The sequence below is a fragment of the Megalopta genalis genome, chromosome 2 (assembly GCF_051020955.1).
Source record: "Megalopta genalis isolate 19385.01 chromosome 2, iyMegGena1_principal, whole genome shotgun sequence".
Classification (NCBI taxonomy): domain Eukaryota; kingdom Metazoa; phylum Arthropoda; class Insecta; order Hymenoptera; family Halictidae; genus Megalopta; species Megalopta genalis.
The window spans coordinates 15,913,766-15,933,289 of NC_135014.1; the positions used below are offsets into that span (position 1 = coordinate 15,913,766).

A 19,524-nucleotide genomic window follows, 5' to 3' on the forward strand; every position below is an offset into this window, starting at 1 on the left:
GATAGCACGAGGGATCCTGCAGCCGGAACGCTCCGGCGATCTCTTTATTGCTATGTACAAGCACCGTTATGGAGATCATGCTGCTATGAAAATTGAAAATCCGCGGGCTCTCGTCGTAGTTTTTTGAAGATCGCGGGGATCGAGGCTTCGATGCAGAGAAATGATTATTTACATTAAAAATTATCCACTAGTTGAAAGATTAAATAATAATATTAGGTATATCGATTTGGCCACGTTAAAATTATTCGGAGATCGAATCTGGACATTTTCTATTTTACGTGAAGATTCGCAGTCCAGCAGTTACAGTTGCTGACATTTTCTAAAATGGTGTAACTTTTTTATAATTAGGCCAAGAGGAAAAATTACAATAGTTGGAAAATTACAATAGGTTGGGGTGAGACAAAAAAATGAAAAAATTGTATTTCTTTCTAGTTTTTTTTCTAGTACTTATCGAGAGCGAGAAAGTGCATTTTTATTTGCATTACACGCTCAGGTAAAAGAGTTGAGAACATGATTTTTTTACTTTCTTCGTTCTGCCAACAAATTGCAAAGTGCGCAAAAATTTGTTTATGCATTATCCAACAAACTAGTCCTTCTATCATCTCAGAAAAATTTTAGTTGTCTTGTCAACGACTGTACATGCTGTTATTCATCGTTAACCTTATAATTAAAGGAAGCCGCTATTCTCCTAAATAAAGTTAAAGATATTCACCTGGACTTTTAGAAGATGAAATAGAAGGATTCAATTCCCGAAAAATAATTACTCCTGCGAATTTTTGAATATTACTACAAAAGTTTACTTTCACATCGAATCGATCGGTTCCTGATATAAATCGATATAAATATCCTAGTTTACAGTAATCAGTAAAGACTCTCGAAGAACGTTTCACAGTTTGGAAGTTTGATTAACTGAGAATTTATCAAGTATCACTTATATGTACATAAAATGTCCAATCTTTTTTAAGATCCCTTAAAATTTCTTGTGATCTTAAAAATGCTAGTTTCATGACCAATGGGATCTTTTAATCGCTTAACATACGGTCACTGTTGCATGCCCATAGTGATCATATCGGTGGTGCCGAATACCACTTTCTGGTAGTTCCGGTTCAACATATTCTTCAACCGCTCAGCATGTTCTTTGTCCGTGGTCTCGCAGACAACTTTCACGTCCACGCTGAAAATGTCCGACATGATCCATGCTCGTTCGTGCATGATGTCCTTTATCGAGACTCCAATGCTTGCTAGCATTTTACAGAGCTCCGCGATACCGCCAGGTCTATCGGACACTGTCACTGTGAACTTCAGAAGGCGACCTTCGGCGGCCAGACCTCGCTCTAGGCATCTCCCTAAGATCGTCGTATCGATGTTGCCTCCACAGAGCGGCAGCACCACCCTGATTAATTGCGAAACAAAGAATAAATACTCACAATAATACCAAGAGTTAATGCTGAAAATGGTACCAAAAATAAATACTCAAATACTATTACGAATAAATGCTGAAAATGATAATTAAAATAAGTACCCAAAATAATGCAAAAAATAAGTACTTGAAATAATACCAAAAATAAATACTCAAACCGATACTCAAAGTAACATAAAAAATAAATACTCAAAATAACACTACAAATAAATAATATTAATACTATTAATACTGAAAATAATGCCAAAAGCAACAAAGCAATAATGAAAATATATACTCAGAACAACACCAAAAACAAATACTGAAAGTGATATAAAAAATAAATACTCAAAATAATACCAGAAATAAGTAATTAGCAAGATAGAAAATTAATTGGAGCATTTGCAAATGTCTGGGATGGAATTTGTTCGTAATGGTGGTCTAAATTTTTCTGTTAAAAAGCAAACCTTTTTCCTTTGAGTTCGTCCAACTGGCCAGCCAATATGGCCGCCAATCCGGTTGCACCAGCACCTTCTACGATGCACTTCTCGTTCTCGACCAGCTTCAAGATCGCGATGGCAATCCATTCCTCCTTCACCACGACCAATTTGTCAATCAATGGGTTAGCCGTGGCAAAAGCGTTATATCCCACCATGGGAACTGCCAGACCATCGGCCAAAGTGGATTCTATGGGGGTGTACACAGGCCGATCTGCCTTTCTTGCCGCAAAGAAACTGGGACATCTTTCTGATTCCACACCCTAGAATGCCGAAAAGATACTCGACCATTCTTGACTGTACTTGCAAGCATTATTTCGTGTATTCAATGAAAGTGGAGAAATTCTAAGAAAGAAAGTAACTCGTCATATATTATATATATTATTATATTATTATATATATTATTATATTATTATATATATTATTATATTATTATATATATTATTATATTATTATATATATTATTATATTATATATATTGCAATATTTATCAAGTATTATCGAAAGGTATAAAAAATTTGAACAAAATTCTATCTAACCGTTCTGTTGACCACACAATAAAAGACAAGTGGCAGTGAACTACTAAAATAGACAATGGCTCACAATGATTGTCACGTTAGGGTGAAGAGTCTTCGTAGCCAAAGCCACCCCCGCGATCAAACCGCCCCCACCAACAGGAACCACGAGGGCATCGATGTCTGGCACTTGCTCCACAATTTCTAAACCCAATGTTCCTTGTCCGGCCATGATATCCGGATGATCGTAACTAAAGTTAAAAGAAGAAAATCGAAGGTGGAATAGTTAAATCAATCGCCCCATATACCTTAACCCTTTGCCCTCGAGAAGCTATTTTAACTGTAAATATAAGATCATTCTTCTAACTTATATAGTATTTCTATTTTATACGACAAAATGCATTTTATGCATACGAAATTGATTCTTGGGACTCACGCAACAGTTACACTCTTAACAATTTATTATATCTAAACTTTGTTAATATCGAAAATTATCTTAAAAGGTGATATAACAAATTTTAGTGGTGCCTCAGAGTCACCACTCGAGTGCAAAGGGTTAAAACTTAATAATATACTGTTGACGAATAAATTTACTTAATATTCTTGTGCACGGTCTGGTAGAGATAATTAGAGAATAATTGCTATTTCTAAAGAAATTAACCAGACGTCAGCGTATTTCTCAGATACATATGCAACCGTGTAAAGTCTAGTTCAACAACAACGCGAACGCTCTTGTTAGCGACTGTATATCAGTTCCAGTTTTGAATCATTTCTGTTGAATGCTGTACTACAATTTATTCACGGATTAGTGGGATTACTGATCGAGTCTGGACTTCGTTAATTATTATTTCGATCATTTAGTATTAATTATTATTAATTAACGACTAACGGGTTGAAGAACCCTTTGATACGTTTCAGCATTATTATACATACAGCGCGACCTGCATCGAGTCAGAGAGCGGACGTAAAGCCTGGTGCATTTTCATGATGCATTTGATGCGAATGCGCGTCTTTGGCACGCGTCATTTTGACACGTTCCAAATTTTTAATTTACGAGGAATAAAATCATGAAGATATATTTAACCGAAACGTATTCAATAAGCTCGTTTCATTCAATAAACATAGGAGAAAGAATTATACTGGATTCGCCTTGTTATTTTTATGAAGCAACATAAAATAGTCGCAGACCTAGTCGTGAATGTTGTTAAACCATTTGAGAGTAGAAACAGCATGGTCGTGCTTATTTAACCACACCATTAGCTTGATTGGGAAGCTATTCTAAACATGCATTGTGCTCATCAGTGGAAAATGAAACAATCTCGCGGGACAGTCTAATAAACGTCACAAGAATGACTGACATTTTTGATATTATTTGACGGTGACATAAGTCTTCGCAAAAACACTCGCATACCCATTTATATAGATCAGTCCTTTATCCTTCGAATACTTGAGAGCAATACGCTTCGCCTCGCCCATATCGTGGCCATCGACGATCACGGTGGCACCGTACTGTCGGCATGCAGCGATCTTCATGATCGGTGCTAAGGTAGGCATCACCACAGTCACTGGAATCCTTAATTTGTAACCGTGATAGCATAACGCGAGAGCATGATTGCCCAACGAAGCCGATATCACGCCGATTTTCTTCTGCTCGTCCGTGAGCATGAACAGAGCGTGCCTAGCCCCTCTTTCTTTGAAGCTTCCGGTTATTTGGAGGAAGTCCTTCTTCAGGTACAGATCGATTCCTGTCTGCTCCGATAATCGAGACCGCTGTAGGAATGAATAGGCGAAGATATTATTTACTCTTGACGATGTGACTTTTGAAATTCTCTCGCAATCTTTGTAACTAATCGCAAACTAAATCTGCGTATTGATTTCTTTTATGCGTGTTTCGTGAGATTTATAAACGAACCTTGACACTGCGATTTTCTCTAATTTTTCAGAATATTCATTGGAATTATTTTTTAATTTCCAACCTAGTAAGAGCGAACCTCTAAATACTTTTTGACCTATTCTAATTCTGGTATCAGCTCTACTGCTCTGGAGTTGAGATCGTCATGGCTATATACGTAAATGCAATTTATTTGTAATAAATATTTAAACGTTTCACTGTCTAGTTGCTTTGCTACTCGACAGAAATTGTAATAATTCAGGACGACATTCTGTGCAGTCACACGAATTAAAAATTCATGTAGCAGCTAAAAGGGTACAAAGTTATAAATAATTAAAAATGGGGCGCAAGTTTCCGTGGTCTCTATTTAAGTTTATTGGTTTATTCTTCTACTAGACAGCGGATCTGTATGTAAAATAAGAATTTTCTTTGTCGATTTCAGCAAACAAAATCCGAATAAAATATTCTTTCTCTCTTTAATCGATTCACTGAGTTGAAAATGTTACATAGACAATGTTAAATTTCTGAAATTGTTCCGTTGTTTTTATCTTTTAATTTTTTCAATAATTGCATAACATTCACGAGTCTATTCATGAGGCACAAATGTTAAATGAACGAAAATACATAAATCAATTATTAATTTTACTTGTCGGAAATTCCTCGAACACGTTCATTCGTGTGAATCTAACCGGAAAACTTTCTTGCAAATCTAAAATTAAAACTGACGTTGTGTGAAATGTTTACGTAATGTTTCATATTTATGTATTGATAAAACTGTTTACGTCCAGTCGCTACATCGTCCGCTCGATATAATCCCATTTCTAATGTGATACTCTAATTTTTAAATTCTTAATCACGTATGAAACAATTAACAACTCTCTGTCAACTTTGATAGAAATTCATAAATAGATACGATTCTCGTAATTTATACAAGTATCTATTTTCGTGCACAATTCGAAAACGAGCAGAACGAATGAAAAATTTCCTTCGTATTCAGGTGAAAAGAAAAATGCTGCCAATTTTCCCAAACATTTTGACTGCTGCTTCACTCATAGACGAAATTATTTACTAGAATTTAAGAATTAATTTTTACATTAATCTATTATATCGTCTTAATTGTATTGAAATTCGCAAAACTGATGGGTGTTTTAAGACGTATTGGTGCTTTACAACTTAACTTCTCAATTTTTATTTCACGCAATAAAATAGTTTCATGAAACAATCCATAAAATAAGTGTATGAAATTTATGGCGCCGTTGACGCTGTAGTCATAGTGTAATGTGCTCCCATCTCGAGAAAAATGTTTTAAGAGACAGAAGTAATTAAGTTGTTGAATTAATAAACACAAGCCTAAAATTTAGCATAAATAAAAATCGTAAGACAATCAGACTTATTTTAAAGGGCGAATCCTACACTTTTAAAGTGCCTAATTGATTTTACCAAAAAAAAACATGTCCTGGCGAATGCTAAATCGAAGACAATATTTCTGTTCGAAAAATTCAATTTATACCGTCCTTTACATCCAAGTGACTCTACCGAGCTTGATAAATGTTTCTAACGATTGAATTCTCCACGGACTTCAAGTTTAAAGCCTCCAGTTCGCAACGACGTCTCAAAATTTAACGTGCGATTTTTTTTCACAGATTTTCACAAAACTTCTTGGCGCCTCCGAATCAATTTTAATTTGATTAAATAAAATACTGTAATATTAGGTTAATGTTTATTACTATAGCATAACCTCTTTCACAGTCTTATTGTGCACTGCCAGCGTCACATTTCGCCAAAAAGAATTTCTTGTACGAGTTTTGAGCTCTTTATTGATATGAATTGTGCAGATCTTCGTGTAATATTTTATAAGCCGAGTTTATGCATTCGAAAGACCAAAACTTCTTCAGAAATAGCACTTGTTCATCAAAAACTCGTTGGGAAAAGTGTATCGAAGCAAATGGATCATATTTCGTTTGAACAAACATCTCTTGAAAAAAAGATATGAAGTTTTTACTATTCATTTAAAAATCCGACATTTCATATGCGTCAAACTAATATTACAAAATGTTTGACGTTTGATAGCGTGGCAGTTGATGCGATATTAAATTAAAAAAATGCATAATTGCGTAAAAATCCGCTGTCCACTGCCAAGCAACGTACCACGCAAGGTGTGTTAACGATCCCGCACTTGATCTTGAACGCCGCCGAGGTGATGTCCTCGAAGCTGATTTTGTGAGGGTTCTCCTCCAAGCAGAAGGGATCGACCAACGGTTCTTCATTGCTCTGCGCAGAAAAATGCGGGTGTCTTGACACTGTCCTAATCGTAAACCCGGTTCTTTGTACCCGATCGATGGTGTATAGTATTGTGGCAACGTTCGAAAGCATCGCGAACAAGCTAGCAGAGATGTCGAGACACGAGGACAGAATGCGTTTAAATAGGACCCGTATCGATCTCATTTCCTGTAATTTGCAATCGCGTACACTGGTCTCAACAAACGCGATGGAATGATTTTAAATCGCGATTTTATTCGTGAACGCTGAGGCAATGATTACGAGAGATTCTTCGTCCGGATCACCGTTGCTCCGGTTCTCAGTCGAATCGATCGCGTGCCCGTTCTGCAGGCCTTCGTTCTTCCTGTTCAGATCCTTCATGATCGATCGATCCACCGAGTTACGACACGCGCGAAAAATCGACTGCAAACGATCGCCGGTCGGCCGTGTTACTTATTCGAACGTGAGGTTGCCGTATCGCTTTGCCGGTCGTTATCGCCCCGCGACCTTCGACCTAGTCCTTCGTTCGACGACGATCGGCTGTCTCCAAGTCTCGTGATTGTCACAGTTCTTCACCACATGCAGTTTTTCCATCCGGTTGTCCGCGATTACAGGAACGACTAATAATATTCCACTGGGGGATTTGGAAACAACGAGATTCCCAGTAAAACGAGGATAGTGAAATGTTATGATCGGATGTAATCTGACATGCTCGCGAAGATGCATTCGGTCTAGTGGCTGGCGCTAATGAGATGAATTTTATAGTTTAGCAAGAATGAAGAGAGTGATAGATTTACGAGATTTTTGAGAAATTTTATTTCAGAGAATTATTTTATGAATTTGAAACGGGAAGATGGTTGGTCATTTATGATCGATAAGCATAGCGATCAATAAATTGTGGATTTTATGCATTTATGAGAAAATTGGGTGGACGAAATTTCATACAATGAAAACAATAAAAGAATTTGAGAACATCTGTGTATTATTTTCGACTCGGTACAGTTGATTAGAAAAGATAGAAATTTCTATTTGATTTGTGTTTGTTGCAATCGATAAGGATTATTTTTATTTTGCATAAAGATCCACAGTCTAGTGATCAAGGTAATAAATAAAGTATATAAGATCAGAGATACTAATATGTGTGTATATAGTTTTTCTGTAGAAACCGCTCGAGTCAATAAGAATCATTCCCATAGAAGTATTCCAAGAAAATAGAGTGCATAGATCATGTTAAGGGTTGAACAACAGGAATGGTCGAAGTGAAAGTTATAGTTGAAGCGATCAGAATTTACTAGGAAATGGCGTGATGCGTCTGATTAAATAAAAAAAAGTAGAAATTAATTGAAAATTGAAAATCACCGTCGTTACAATCTCACTGTAAAAGTCAGCATCGAAAATCGATAGTGTATCCAAAATACGTTCAATATTTTGAAAAATAATATCAATCAAATAAATATAAATATAATCAATATTTTGCAAGTTCAAACAACTGTTTCAAATTGAGAGGAATAGTAATAATTATAAATTACTAACCATAGGTAACGAAAAAGTAGATACGGAAATATCAGATCCGTAATATGCTGATTCAACTCCGCTTGCGGCTGCTCGCTTAGACACCCCGAAATCGACTGATTTCGGTCGAGTGATGATCACAAAGCGTCCGCCCAAAGATAACCCCGGCTAGACCGATAGTGCTCGAATATGTAGTTCCGAGAGTGAAAGAAAATTATCGCACTCGAAAAGACGATCTTTTTCAATGGATTGTCATCGCACGTTTTCATTAATCACACTTGCTCTTTACACTTTGAGTGATTAAGGTGACATTAGTTGATTATTGCTTGCTGAATTGAAACAAGGTCCAGGGCTTTGTAGAAAGAAACAGAGAGTTTAAGAACCGTGTAGGAAAAATCACGACATATACCGTTAGCATTAATTCCGTAATTAATATCATTGTGTGTTACTGCTTTCATCGAATCGTAATTAATTGGAAGAGATTGCGAGCCCGTGCATGTCGAAACAGTTGCAGTAAAAAAGAAAATGCTCGCGTGCTTCATTATCGGAATAATTAATAATAATAAATTCATGTTCTTTGTACCTTGTCCATATATCTACGTTGTCATTTGTATGACTCTCCTTGTATCGTTACCAATGTTCTTTGTTTTCTATGGTAAAGATTTTGCTGTACTATGTTTATAATTAAAACGATACGTATATTTTGTGGCTACGTCTATTATCATTGTTATTGTTAGAATTGGGTCAGACGCGATTCGGCAGTGCTCGTCACAATGCTCGTCGGAACGCTGGAAGTCACGTTTGTTCTGAAATTGTTCATTGTTTCGTGTAATTATTCGTGACAAATGCGAACATAAATAACGGGGCAAGAAAAGTATATGTGCCGCGTGGCTATTGTTTGTTGTTCCGCGTATTTTTAACTGGTGCGTTCCCGAGCCGCTCGTATTATACGTGTAAAAAGCCAACGAACCCACTGCGTGGCATGCGAGAGATCATAATTTCGCGGTTTCGTCATTAACAGCGGGAAAAGAGCACGTCGATTACCGATAATTCGTATCTACACAAAGAAAAAGAACTGATGCACCGTATGATTTGTAATTTAAAGAACAATGTCACAAAGCTATAAGCCATTGTGTTTGAAAAAAAATCTGTAAAATTGATGCCCGTGAGAAATATTTGTCAAATCCCGTTTAAAAACTGAAAATAACGCAAGGTGAACACAAATAAGGTAAAATTATCTATTATTGGGGATGCTTCTTATCGTATATAAGATTCAAAAAGGGCTTAAACGAACAATTAATTTTTTCTTTCATTCCTTTAAATCTGTTAATGAGAAACATATTCACTTTAAACCATGTAACATTAACATTATAGATGTAACCCAAACTGTAAAATTATATTCACTTTTCACATATTTCATTTCTAATTTTAGTTTTGCATCTCGAGCATTTTCTGCTGCAACTTTTCTTTCTCCTCGGTTGAAGTTTCCTCTCTTCCTGCAACTGTTTTTTCCTTGAAGCCACTTCCTGTTTTATTATTTGTTGCTCTTCTTTTACTTACCCGTATGTAAGATGAATACTTGACTTCTACATATACTGTCTACACTTTCAAAACGTAACGAAAAGAATTTAATTTCTTTTACTTTCGCAGTAGAAAACGCGATCAAGAAAGCCACGCACGTGTTCCATGAAGTGGTGCAATCTAGTAACGACATTCTTCCTGGATATGTAACACGAACGCCAACTATTAACACAGCCGTATTCGAATAAATATTTTCTTTTTTACACGCGATTGTTAGATGACAGTATTTACATGAGAGGATTTATAAAGAACAATGTTCAAAATTATGGGCAGAATTTTTGCATCCATTTTCATGTGTTCCACCTAGTTTTTATTGTATTATCAGTGCTACCGTTTCAAGAGGAAGTCACAATTGAGGCGAAGTTTCATAACGGGCACCTTTATCTTATTGTACACGAAACTTTTAGCAATCTTCGCGCTCTTTCGAACCTATTTCCACAGTCAGCTCCACAATCGACAGTCCTTCATTTTCACGGCGAACGGACGTCGGTCGTGACACGCAGCCCCTCGTCGACAATAATTTATTAATAATTTGGCACGCGTTATCGTGGCCCGTCACGTGCCAACATGGATTCGGTTAATCTCGCGGCTCTATCTCCCGCCTAATAGCGTAACGCTGTCGCGCGATAGCTCCGGTTTACAAACAGCCCTCCGTCCCCAAAATCGCCGTTGTTCCACCTCCATCCGATCATATTCCCCGAGCGGAGCATCGAAGAAGACGGAAATCGCCGTTTCCGTGCTGATGCAAGCGTAACGATGCTCGTTTGCGCGGGCACGCAGACGTTTCAGACGTTTCAGCATGCAGAGAGGGCCGCGATGCAAGCCGGGAGATCGATTCTTACGATATGCCGCGAGTTTTTCGTACGCCATCCACCTTAGCCAGCGAAAATACAAGCGCGCGTCGGTCCTGATTCGTCCGCGAGCCGTATTTTTTTGGCCTGGACCAGGTGAAAAGGCGGCACGCACGGATCGTTACCGTCGCATTTGCCGACGACAAACCCTACGCTGCTCTTCCAGCGTCAGCTTTTCCACCGCGGGACACCAGTCACTTCGTTTCGAATATTTTCCACGCGATAAAAGTCATAGTGGACTTACCACCACGATTTCTAAATCGTTTCTCCATTTAACGTGCAGATATGATGTTCATTAATTTCTACAATTCTATTGCACTTTGAACTGTTTCTAATGATGTCGAGGATTTCGTGGCAACCGTATTGGATAAAATTAAAATAACTGCTTCGTTGAGATACTAATCTTCTTATTAACGGTGAGGCAATCCAATACAATGTTCCCATAATCATGTCAACACCTGGAACGGAGTGGTTCCTGAGGTCATTTGAAGTAAATTTTTCCTTAGCGAAAATGCAACCCGCTGCTTTGTTCACGGGTTATTAACGAAAAACGCTGACCAATGAGAGGCGAGCACGCCTAGCGCTGGGCGGCCCAGCCAACGAGAGGTCGAAGCCCAGTTACGCTGATTGATTCGGCCGTCTAGCGCTTGGCGAGCTTGCCTCTCATTGGTCAGCGTTTCTCGTTAATAACTCGTAAACAAAGCAGCGGGTTGCATTTTCGCTAACGAAAGGTCAGTTCAAATGACTTCAGGAATTACCCTTTTCCGGATATTGACATAATTATAGAACACCCTGTATATGTTTCACGCAATTTACGAGGGTTCCATATTAATCGTTTCGACGCTTCAATATCGCAATGAGCAAATCGCGAATGATCAATTGTGTTTATTGAACGTCGAGTCTATGTCTGAGCGGCCAAAATGACAAATTTTACGTTATCATGGAGTAATGACATCACCACCGCTGATAGACGTTTTTACATACCGAAAGATTTAGCGTTCGTATAGATAAAATAAAACCGAACAGAGATATATCCAGGACATGTACAGAAGCAGCGATGTGTATTTTTCATTCTTTACTTACTCATTTAAGTCGAGCGCCTACTTTCAAAACATCGTCTGAAACCCAGACCGCGTATCGGTCGAAAGCGTTGTTAATTAGCTTCTTGTAGCGACCGTTTGCACAACTACAGCATGATGATCAACTCCGTCAAGGCCAAATTCATAGCCTCACCGACAACTGCTAGCAAATTAGAATTCATATGTAACATTTATGACCAGACTGTAGATCGTTATGCGAAAGTTGAAATTAATTAATTAATATAATTGTAACACCAACTTATTACTGTCATCGGATCTCGAGTAAATTCAACAAGATTTCATGTTTCAATTGTGCACCACTGTACTAAGTTCATCAATGTAAGTAAGTAAATAAGCAAAAGTATCTCAAAGAGAGAGATTACAGCATTTTTTATCAAGTAAATAGTGAAGCAAAGGATATCAGTATAAACCAGACTCAGAGATGATAATTGGTTCGCCATATAATTCGGAAGAAGAATTTCAGACTTATTTCGAATAATATTTAAAATAACGTTATTTCAAACGTGATCACTGGCATGGAAATAATTGCGAAACAAGATACGTGTTGTCTGAAATAATATTACAACGGATGAATCTGAAATTTATTTCAAATAATATTTCACATAACATTAATTAAAAAATGATTACAGGCATGGAAATAAGGATAAAATAAAATACATTTCAGATATTATTTCAAATGTGCTCAGGTCTGTCTGTCGAAAGCTCTGTAAACCTATCAATCAATATAGTCGCTCCTTCCCCAACAAATCGGTCAAGACATTCGTAATAATAAGTAATGGTAATTTATTAACAGCATTTCTTAGATACATAATAGAAGTAACGAACAAGGATTAGAAAAGTGTTGAAAATTGTCCACGAGTATCGTCGACGCCGAAGTTCCTCCGTTTCGAAAAGTCAGTTCATGGGGCCCACGAATAGTTTCCACGAAATCCGGGGATCAGAAATTTCCGGCCCTCGTGAGCCAACTTTCATCATGCAGTTTCCGGCATGGAGAAGCGAAAAGATTCTCCGTTGCGACGCGTATCCGTCAGATTATGTACAATTCTGCGGGGGAGAAGAACGGCGCAGTCTTGAGGAAGATCTTTTAATATCACGAAATAGGAGCGAGAGAGCGATGCCAGGTGAAACAGCGAGGATCGGAAACGTTACAAAAGACTGAGCTCTATTATTTACAAGGCCGACGCGGTTCACGCGGTACCGATAGAAAAATATGCGACGAGGAGAATCTCGATGCGGGCTCCCTCGACTTCAAGAGGCGCTCGTCCCTCTGCTGCTCTCCACGATCCGGCGTCTCTCCCTCAGGAGTTCGAGGAATCTGGCTCTAGGACTGCCAGGGTATTTCAGTTTGTCCCTGAACTGCAGGGTCTCGTTCGAGTCGTCATCCTTCGGGAACACTTTCGAGTCACCGTCTCGAATTCTCCGCGAGTAATCGTGCGGTTCTTGGAATCCCCTAGCGTCCGACACGCGTTGCGACGAGTAGCTGCTCTTCAGAGCCAAATACTCGTCCTCGAAGGCGTCGTCGTGACTCGCGGCTCTTCTGCTCGACGAATCGTCCCGTTGCAGCCTGGAAGAGTCGACGCGCAGTTTGCCTTCGATGCGGTCGAACCTCCTCAACGGCAAGAAGTCATCCTCCATCGTGGACTCTAGATCCTCGAAAGACATGCCATGGGTCTTGGCGACGGACAAATTTCCGGTGATCTCGTAGCTCTGGTCGTTCAAATCTAAGCTACCCTGAAGATCGCCGTGGAAAGACTCGTCCGCGTGATTGTACTTCTCCCGGAGCTTCGAGTAAGTGACAGGGCTTCGGGGTCTGCGGTCGGAGCTCTTGGAGAACCTATTCTGAAGCCTCGTTGACGTTCTGCAGCTGGTCGCGTTCGCCACGTTCATCAGCTGATCGAAGATCCTCTTTTCCAGGTCCTCCTCTTCGTTTTTCGTTCTGGTAGACTGTAGACTCGATCGGGGTGAATACTCTACGAATCGAGGGCTGGTCCAGTCTTCGGCGATGTTAGAAGTGTCCTCCCTACCACCGGAAACCACGAAGTCGCTCGTCGCAGGTGCACGATCCGTGCTAGGACTCGCTAAACCCAGTCTAGCGCCAGCAGATCCGCAGTTGACACCGTATTTCACGCGAAGCAGCTCGTTATGCCTGTCCACCCTCCGAATGCAGTCCTCTAGCCGCTGGATACCCTTCAGACAACGATCGTACGACTCCGTCGAGACGACAATGTCCTCGTCGCTGTTCAGATAATCGGCGTCGTCTGTCACCGCGACCTCTTGCCTCGGGTGGTCCAGATTCCAAGGGGAAGAATAGCTTCTTCGACGGGGCCCTTGCTTCCCAACCCGTTTCTGGTGGATGGGCGATGAACACCTTCAGGAAAATCGATGGGGTTATCCTTAGCAATTGATACATGACGCAACATGCATTTCCTTCTCGGGACAGACTTTTAGAAACTAGACTTTTAGAAACAGACGGATCGGTCTATGCCCATTAACCTTAGAATTCAGATAAATAAGGATGTTGCAAATTAGCTGTGAAAAAATAACAATGCCGCTAATAATGCAAAGCACAATTTTTATTATAAGATGACATACAAATGAACTTAACTAAGAAAAGAAAGAAAAGGAAAATGTCAATGTTTTTTCAGAAAAAATAGTTCCTTCTGAACAATCGTTTAGTTTGGAAGATCCTATGAGTGGACTTATACTGAGTGTGGTCTTATACTGTGCCTGAAGGAAACGTAAAGCTGTACTAATTTCTTTACTATCAAAGATTACTTAGGGTGCTGACCATGAAAATATGTATATCTAAAGATTGAGAATATGGAAACTATATCCCTTAACACCTTGATACGTGGGTGACGGAATTATTTTCTCATATATGAAAATTCATTTTTTGCGCCGATGTATATCTTTCTAATTTCATTGAATTCTAATAACTAAAACAGAAAACACACACAGTTTATGCCATTTAACTGGACATTTAAATTTTAATTGGACTAAATAAAATACTTCTACTTTATAAAATCTTATTCCATTATCTCCAATAAAATTTTTACTGAATCATGAAGCGACCATTTTATCTCCGTCAATTACAAGTGGAACAACTAAACTGGAAAAAATAATTATATCTCTCACCTGTCGAGCATGCCAGCGACATTGATGGATTCATTGATTGAGTTCAGGTTCCGCATGAAAGTCACAGCCTCGCTAAGATAATCTTCAAGGATCTTCTTGGCCACGTGGTTGCGGGGAACATCCTCCTCTTCGTCCTCGGCGTTCTCGCAGCTGTCAGACTCACTATTTTCGGAAAGATTCCTCACTGAGAACTTGACCTTCTTATGGTTCTGCTTTGCATCCATTTTCGAATCCAGCAAGCCTTCCTTAGACGGTTCTTCAGCATCGCTAACCTTGTCCTTCCAATCGTCCTCCAAAATGAGACTCTTCTCATCGTGTTGCGAATCATCGGTCTCATCGTTGGACGATGGAACACTGCTTACAATCTCTGCAATGTTCCTCTTCTTCCTCTTCTTGATGATAGACTTCAAGGTAGTCTTTGGACCCTGCTTGGAAGATTCTTTTTCCAAGGACACTTTATTCTCAGCCTCGCCACTGTTCGAAAAGGATACCTTTTTCTTCCCACTGTTGATCACACGATTAGAGTCTTCAGGTTCCTCGTTCACGTCTTCGTAGTTGTAACAGCGTCTGCCAAGGATGAGGTCCTTGTAATCGTGCACCTGAAGAACTTCTGCTACATCCGACGGCTTCATCTTCGGAAACTCTATCTGACTTTCCTCGAAATCCGCGGGTTCGTTGCTCTCTGCTTCCGAAGTAGACACCTTGGGACAGTCTTTCTTGGTGTGTGCCACCACGTCGGGCGGACAGAGGCTCTCTCTTAGATCGCAATCGGCCATCTTCAGCACCGTCTGGCCCAGCGCATTGTTCTCGTTATAGTCCAAGCTGTCGTCCGAGAAACTGTGATCATGTTCGACAGTGCCATTCTCGAAAGCCGGTAGTTTCATCGACTCTCCTTGAACTTCGGGCTCCATCTTCGAACAGTTCGAGCAAGACGAGGCCAACCCAGCGACCTCGCCGACCTGCGAACCTTGCCACGAAGAAGCCGCGAATCCGTCGTTGCACCCAATGCTCTGAATCTTAGAATTCATAGCTGCCGGAACAGACCACTTCCTCCAAGGATCGTCGCAAACGTCTCTGCCAAAATCGAACCTCTTCTTCGTAATGAACGCCTCGGTGATTAAACCGTCCCTGATGAACCCGTCGCCTTGTCTTCTTGCTCCGAACCCTCCAACTTCGCCGTCCCGAACTTGGGATACGTACGAAGTCCCGAGAGAGTTCCTGAAGGTGATGGAATTCCTCATCCTCGGCCCATCCACTCTCCCCCCTGTCGCATCCACCCTTCTAGAAACGTTGTTAGGGTCCTGAAAGATATTTTCAATCCGGAACACTCTGCTATCCGTTTGACTGAGCGTTGATCTACTGTCGTCCTTGAAGCAGACAGCCTCGCCTCTAGTGTCCTTGATCTCCTCGGTCTGAACCTCGCCGTCCTTGGTCCTCGACTTGGCCCTCTCCTGCTCCAGGCTGTCCATCACCGCTATCCGGGACTCTAGGACGTTCGTGCTCTCAATGGTGATGCTGATGGTGTCTGGCAGCGATATGGAAATCACGCTCTTCTCGGGGCTACCTATCGACGAATGATTCCTAGCAGGCTCTTGGACCGAATTGCAGCATTGTCGCATGCACGGAGGAGCCTTGGTCTCTATCCTGCGCGGATAGAGACTGTTGGGTCTTGGAGTCTGGACCGCGGAGCTCCTGCAGGACGAGTACAAAGTGTTGGTAGAGCTTTCAACGTGCATCGGTCCGCGATCAGTTTCTTGGCAGACGTCGGACACCTCTGTACTGGACAAATTGCTCTCGGCATAGTTCTGCGTGTCATCGGAAAGGATTCCCGAATCGTGTCGCGGAGAATGCAACTCGTACTCGAACTCTTCCAGGTCATTGGCAAGGCTGGCCACGTCCTTGCACCTGACGATGCTCGTCTTTGGCTTGTCAGTCGAGGTGGCTATCTCCTTCACCCTCAATACAGGCGTCTTACTTTCGGCGACGATCTCGCAGTCCTCGTGATTGTCCGTCAGCACTGCCACGTCCTGGATCTCGGGGTTCTCCGTCAAGGACGCAGTGTCCTTCATGCGGATGGTTCTCGAGCAGTCGGTCTGCGTGTCCACGCAAACCCGTCTTCGCTTTCCCAGCATCTTCCTCGAGATCTCCTGCAGCTTCATCCTAGCTAGAGATTTTACCTCCGTCCCTTCTGGTGGTGACCTGATCCCAGAAGCATCTTCCGGGACTTTCTTGCTGGAGTACAGCCTCTCGGTGACCGCCGCTACGATCTGAGCCCTCTTGACACGCTGGATAGGAGTGTGAGATCTCGTGGAGGACGATTCCTGCTCGATCGAGTCGTTTGTATGCAGTAGCTTCTCCCTTGTTAGACTGGAGATCGAGATCTGTTCGTCTTTGGAGCTGCTGGAGCTGCTGTCCTTGCTGGTCTTCCTCTTCAAGTTCTCCAAGCTTGGCTTCCTCGCATTCTTCGACTTACCCGAGCCACAGTCCTTCAAAGACCTGTCCGAGTCGTTGCTACCCTTCCTCTGCAGCGGCTCTTTGCTGCTTGACCAGAAACTCTTAGTGGCGAGCTTTTGGTCCTCTATCTCACGGATGTTATTCAACTTCTTAGCTCTATCCGGGACGACTCGCCTCTCTAAGTTCGTGTGGGACCTCTCCAACGGGAATAATGGCTCCTTCTTCCTCTGGATTGCCTCTACAGATCCGAATCGTTTAGAAATGTGAAGATTCGAGGGGATCGGGACCGAGAGCAAGTCCACCGAGTCTTGCTTCCTGAACTTTGGTTTTTCCTTAGGCGTGGACGAGGATTTGAAGATGTCCGTTTGGAAGACGTCTAACTCGTTGTCCACAGAAGCTTGACAAGAGTTCACCGAACTGCTCCTATCGTCATGATCGAGGCTCTCTAGTTTCTCTTGGTCGTCGAACCCTTCGTGCTCCGCTCCGATGAATTCAACGTCGATCCCGTCTTCGGCTACCTCGTCCGAGCAAATCTCCTCGATCTGCGTCGACGATTCCTGTAGATTATCGTCCGGCTTGATCAATACTGCCACCAAAGTCGGGATGTCGACGAACACCGACTCGTGGATCTCGCTGACTTCGTTCTCCTCGTCGTTCAACTCTGTCACTCGAGCGCGGTTGTAGGTCCTTTCGAAGCGATCCTTCGAAGGCAGAAGTTCATACGAACCGAATCTCTTCAGGGGACAACCGGTGTCCAATGTTGACAGACTCTCAGTTGATGTGGACCTTCGGAAAGGCAGATGACTTCTACGCAGTTGTTGTTCTTCTCGTTTCGAGTGCCTGTCGGATTCTTCCCTCTTGAAGTCCGCATCTGGGACCTCGAATGGATCGATTAATGTTTTCGATTCTTTTTCTGGAGATCCGGTACTGTCGGGACTTGGCGGTTCATCCTGAATCCTCTGACAGGAGCACAATGCTTTGATCGGCTCTGCGTTCTGTGGAGAAGAAGCAATGGATTAATTGAAGGATCATCAACTAAGTGCTGGTTGCACTATTAAGTGAGTGTATAAAGATAGTATTAGATGCTATTAGAGCTAATTGGAAGGGACTGATTATTCTGTACTTTTAGACAATCGTTTCATTGCATAATACTTGACACGTTTAGTGAACCCCAAAAATTTCAAAAAAATTAAAACACCTGTTTAATGGAATTGTAACTAGAAAATTAACGTTTATCGTAGTGGATGGCACTATTTACACACGCTATATACACACAACTATTTAACATTGTAAACATTCTAGTAAAATTCTGGTTTCTCTAATATATTACAATAAAAATGAATTTTGAAAAATAGTCTGTGACCGAGGCAGGCACTCAACGTGATGAAACATAAGGTTTCCTTCTCGCAATCTGTTTAGGTGCGTCGTATTAGCACCCGATATCGTCACTCCGCGATTTAAACAATCTCTCGGGTCGTAAAGCCGATTACGCTGCGCGACGGAGTAGATCGATATCGTTGTCCGTTTAATTAAAAAGGGACAACTGTTTGGTTGACTTAGAATGTGCCGCTCGACAAGCGTGAACAAGATTATGACTGGAGAAGTGTGAACTAGGCAACTAACAACTGATCGATGACCGACGAATGACTGAAGACTAAATGACGATGAATTGACGAGTGATCACTGACCAAGAGAAAAATCGGTTTCGAGTTTTTATACTGTTTCGTGGACAGAAGACTAGAAATTGTTCGACCAGTGACGCGATGAAAGGGCGACCGAAGCTGTGCGTGCTAGCAACCCTGTCATAAAATATGCTGCAAAACTGCAGAAATGGCTTTATTGCCGGAAAGAAGATGGCTCGAAAATTCATAAACTTAGAAATTGCAAGAAAGAAGGCTATGGCTCTACGAAATTGAAAATCTAACGAACGTGACCCTTTGTCGATTGCATGTCGTTCGTTGAAGGACTGTTAATTAGTCTCGTTGAGCCGAAGATTCCCCGTCAATAAATGTTTTTTGGCGATACAAGGAAAAGCTAATTCGTCCCGGAGAAAGTTAGACGGATGCAGGGCGAAAATTCCGTCGAAGGACGGAACACAATCACTCATGTAGAATTCGACATCTGTGCGTAGCAATCGAGGATATTATCAATCATTTTTCTCGTAAAAGCCGTTTGAAAGTGGTCCGAACAAAACTCGAATCAATTTATCGTGTCCGCGTAAAAATTTATTTAAGAAATCCATGATTTCCGTTGCCAATTTAAAATCCTTTGAAGCGTTGTTGCTGCGTGTGTTCCGACATAGACCACAGGCCACTTCACGAAAACCCATT

General features: G+C 41.2%; 2 protein-coding genes across 7 annotated transcripts in view; both read right to left on the bottom strand.

Moving 5' to 3' along the window:
- Window positions 1-416: 416 nt before the first annotated feature.
- Srr (Serine racemase) lies at window positions 417-8,187 on the bottom strand. 2 transcript variants are annotated; one of them, XM_076518583.1, is made up of 6 exons: window positions 8,095-8,187; window positions 6,451-6,573; window positions 3,823-4,181; window positions 2,500-2,662; window positions 1,867-2,159; window positions 417-1,393 (listed from the first exon to the last, which is right to left on the bottom strand). In XM_076518583.1, the coding sequence occupies exons 1-6, from the start codon at window positions 8,095-8,097 to the stop codon at window positions 1,042-1,044; spliced, it is 1,293 nt and encodes a 430-aa protein (XP_076374698.1). In that variant the 5' UTR covers window positions 8,098-8,187; the 3' UTR covers window positions 417-1,041. The 2 variants fall into 2 exon arrangements, with proteins under 2 accessions (XP_076374698.1, XP_076374697.1); XM_076518582.1 differs by lacking the exon at window positions 8,095-8,187 and adding an exon at window positions 6,844-7,151.
- Window positions 8,188-12,149: 3,962 nt separating this feature from the next.
- Window positions 12,150-19,524, bottom strand: part of LOC117219261 (uncharacterized) — a 57,031-nt gene continuing 49,656 nt past the window's right edge. For all 5 annotated transcript variants that reach the window (XM_033468250.2, XM_033468249.2, XM_033468252.2 and 2 more), the window contains 2 exons: window positions 14,741-18,189; window positions 12,150-13,973 (listed from right to left, as the gene is read on the bottom strand). In XM_033468250.2, coding sequence (XP_033324141.2) covers window positions 12,854-13,973; window positions 14,741-18,189 — 4,569 coding nt within the window. In that variant the 3' untranslated portion in view covers window positions 12,150-12,853. The remainder of the gene's footprint in view (window positions 13,974-14,740; window positions 18,190-19,524) is intronic.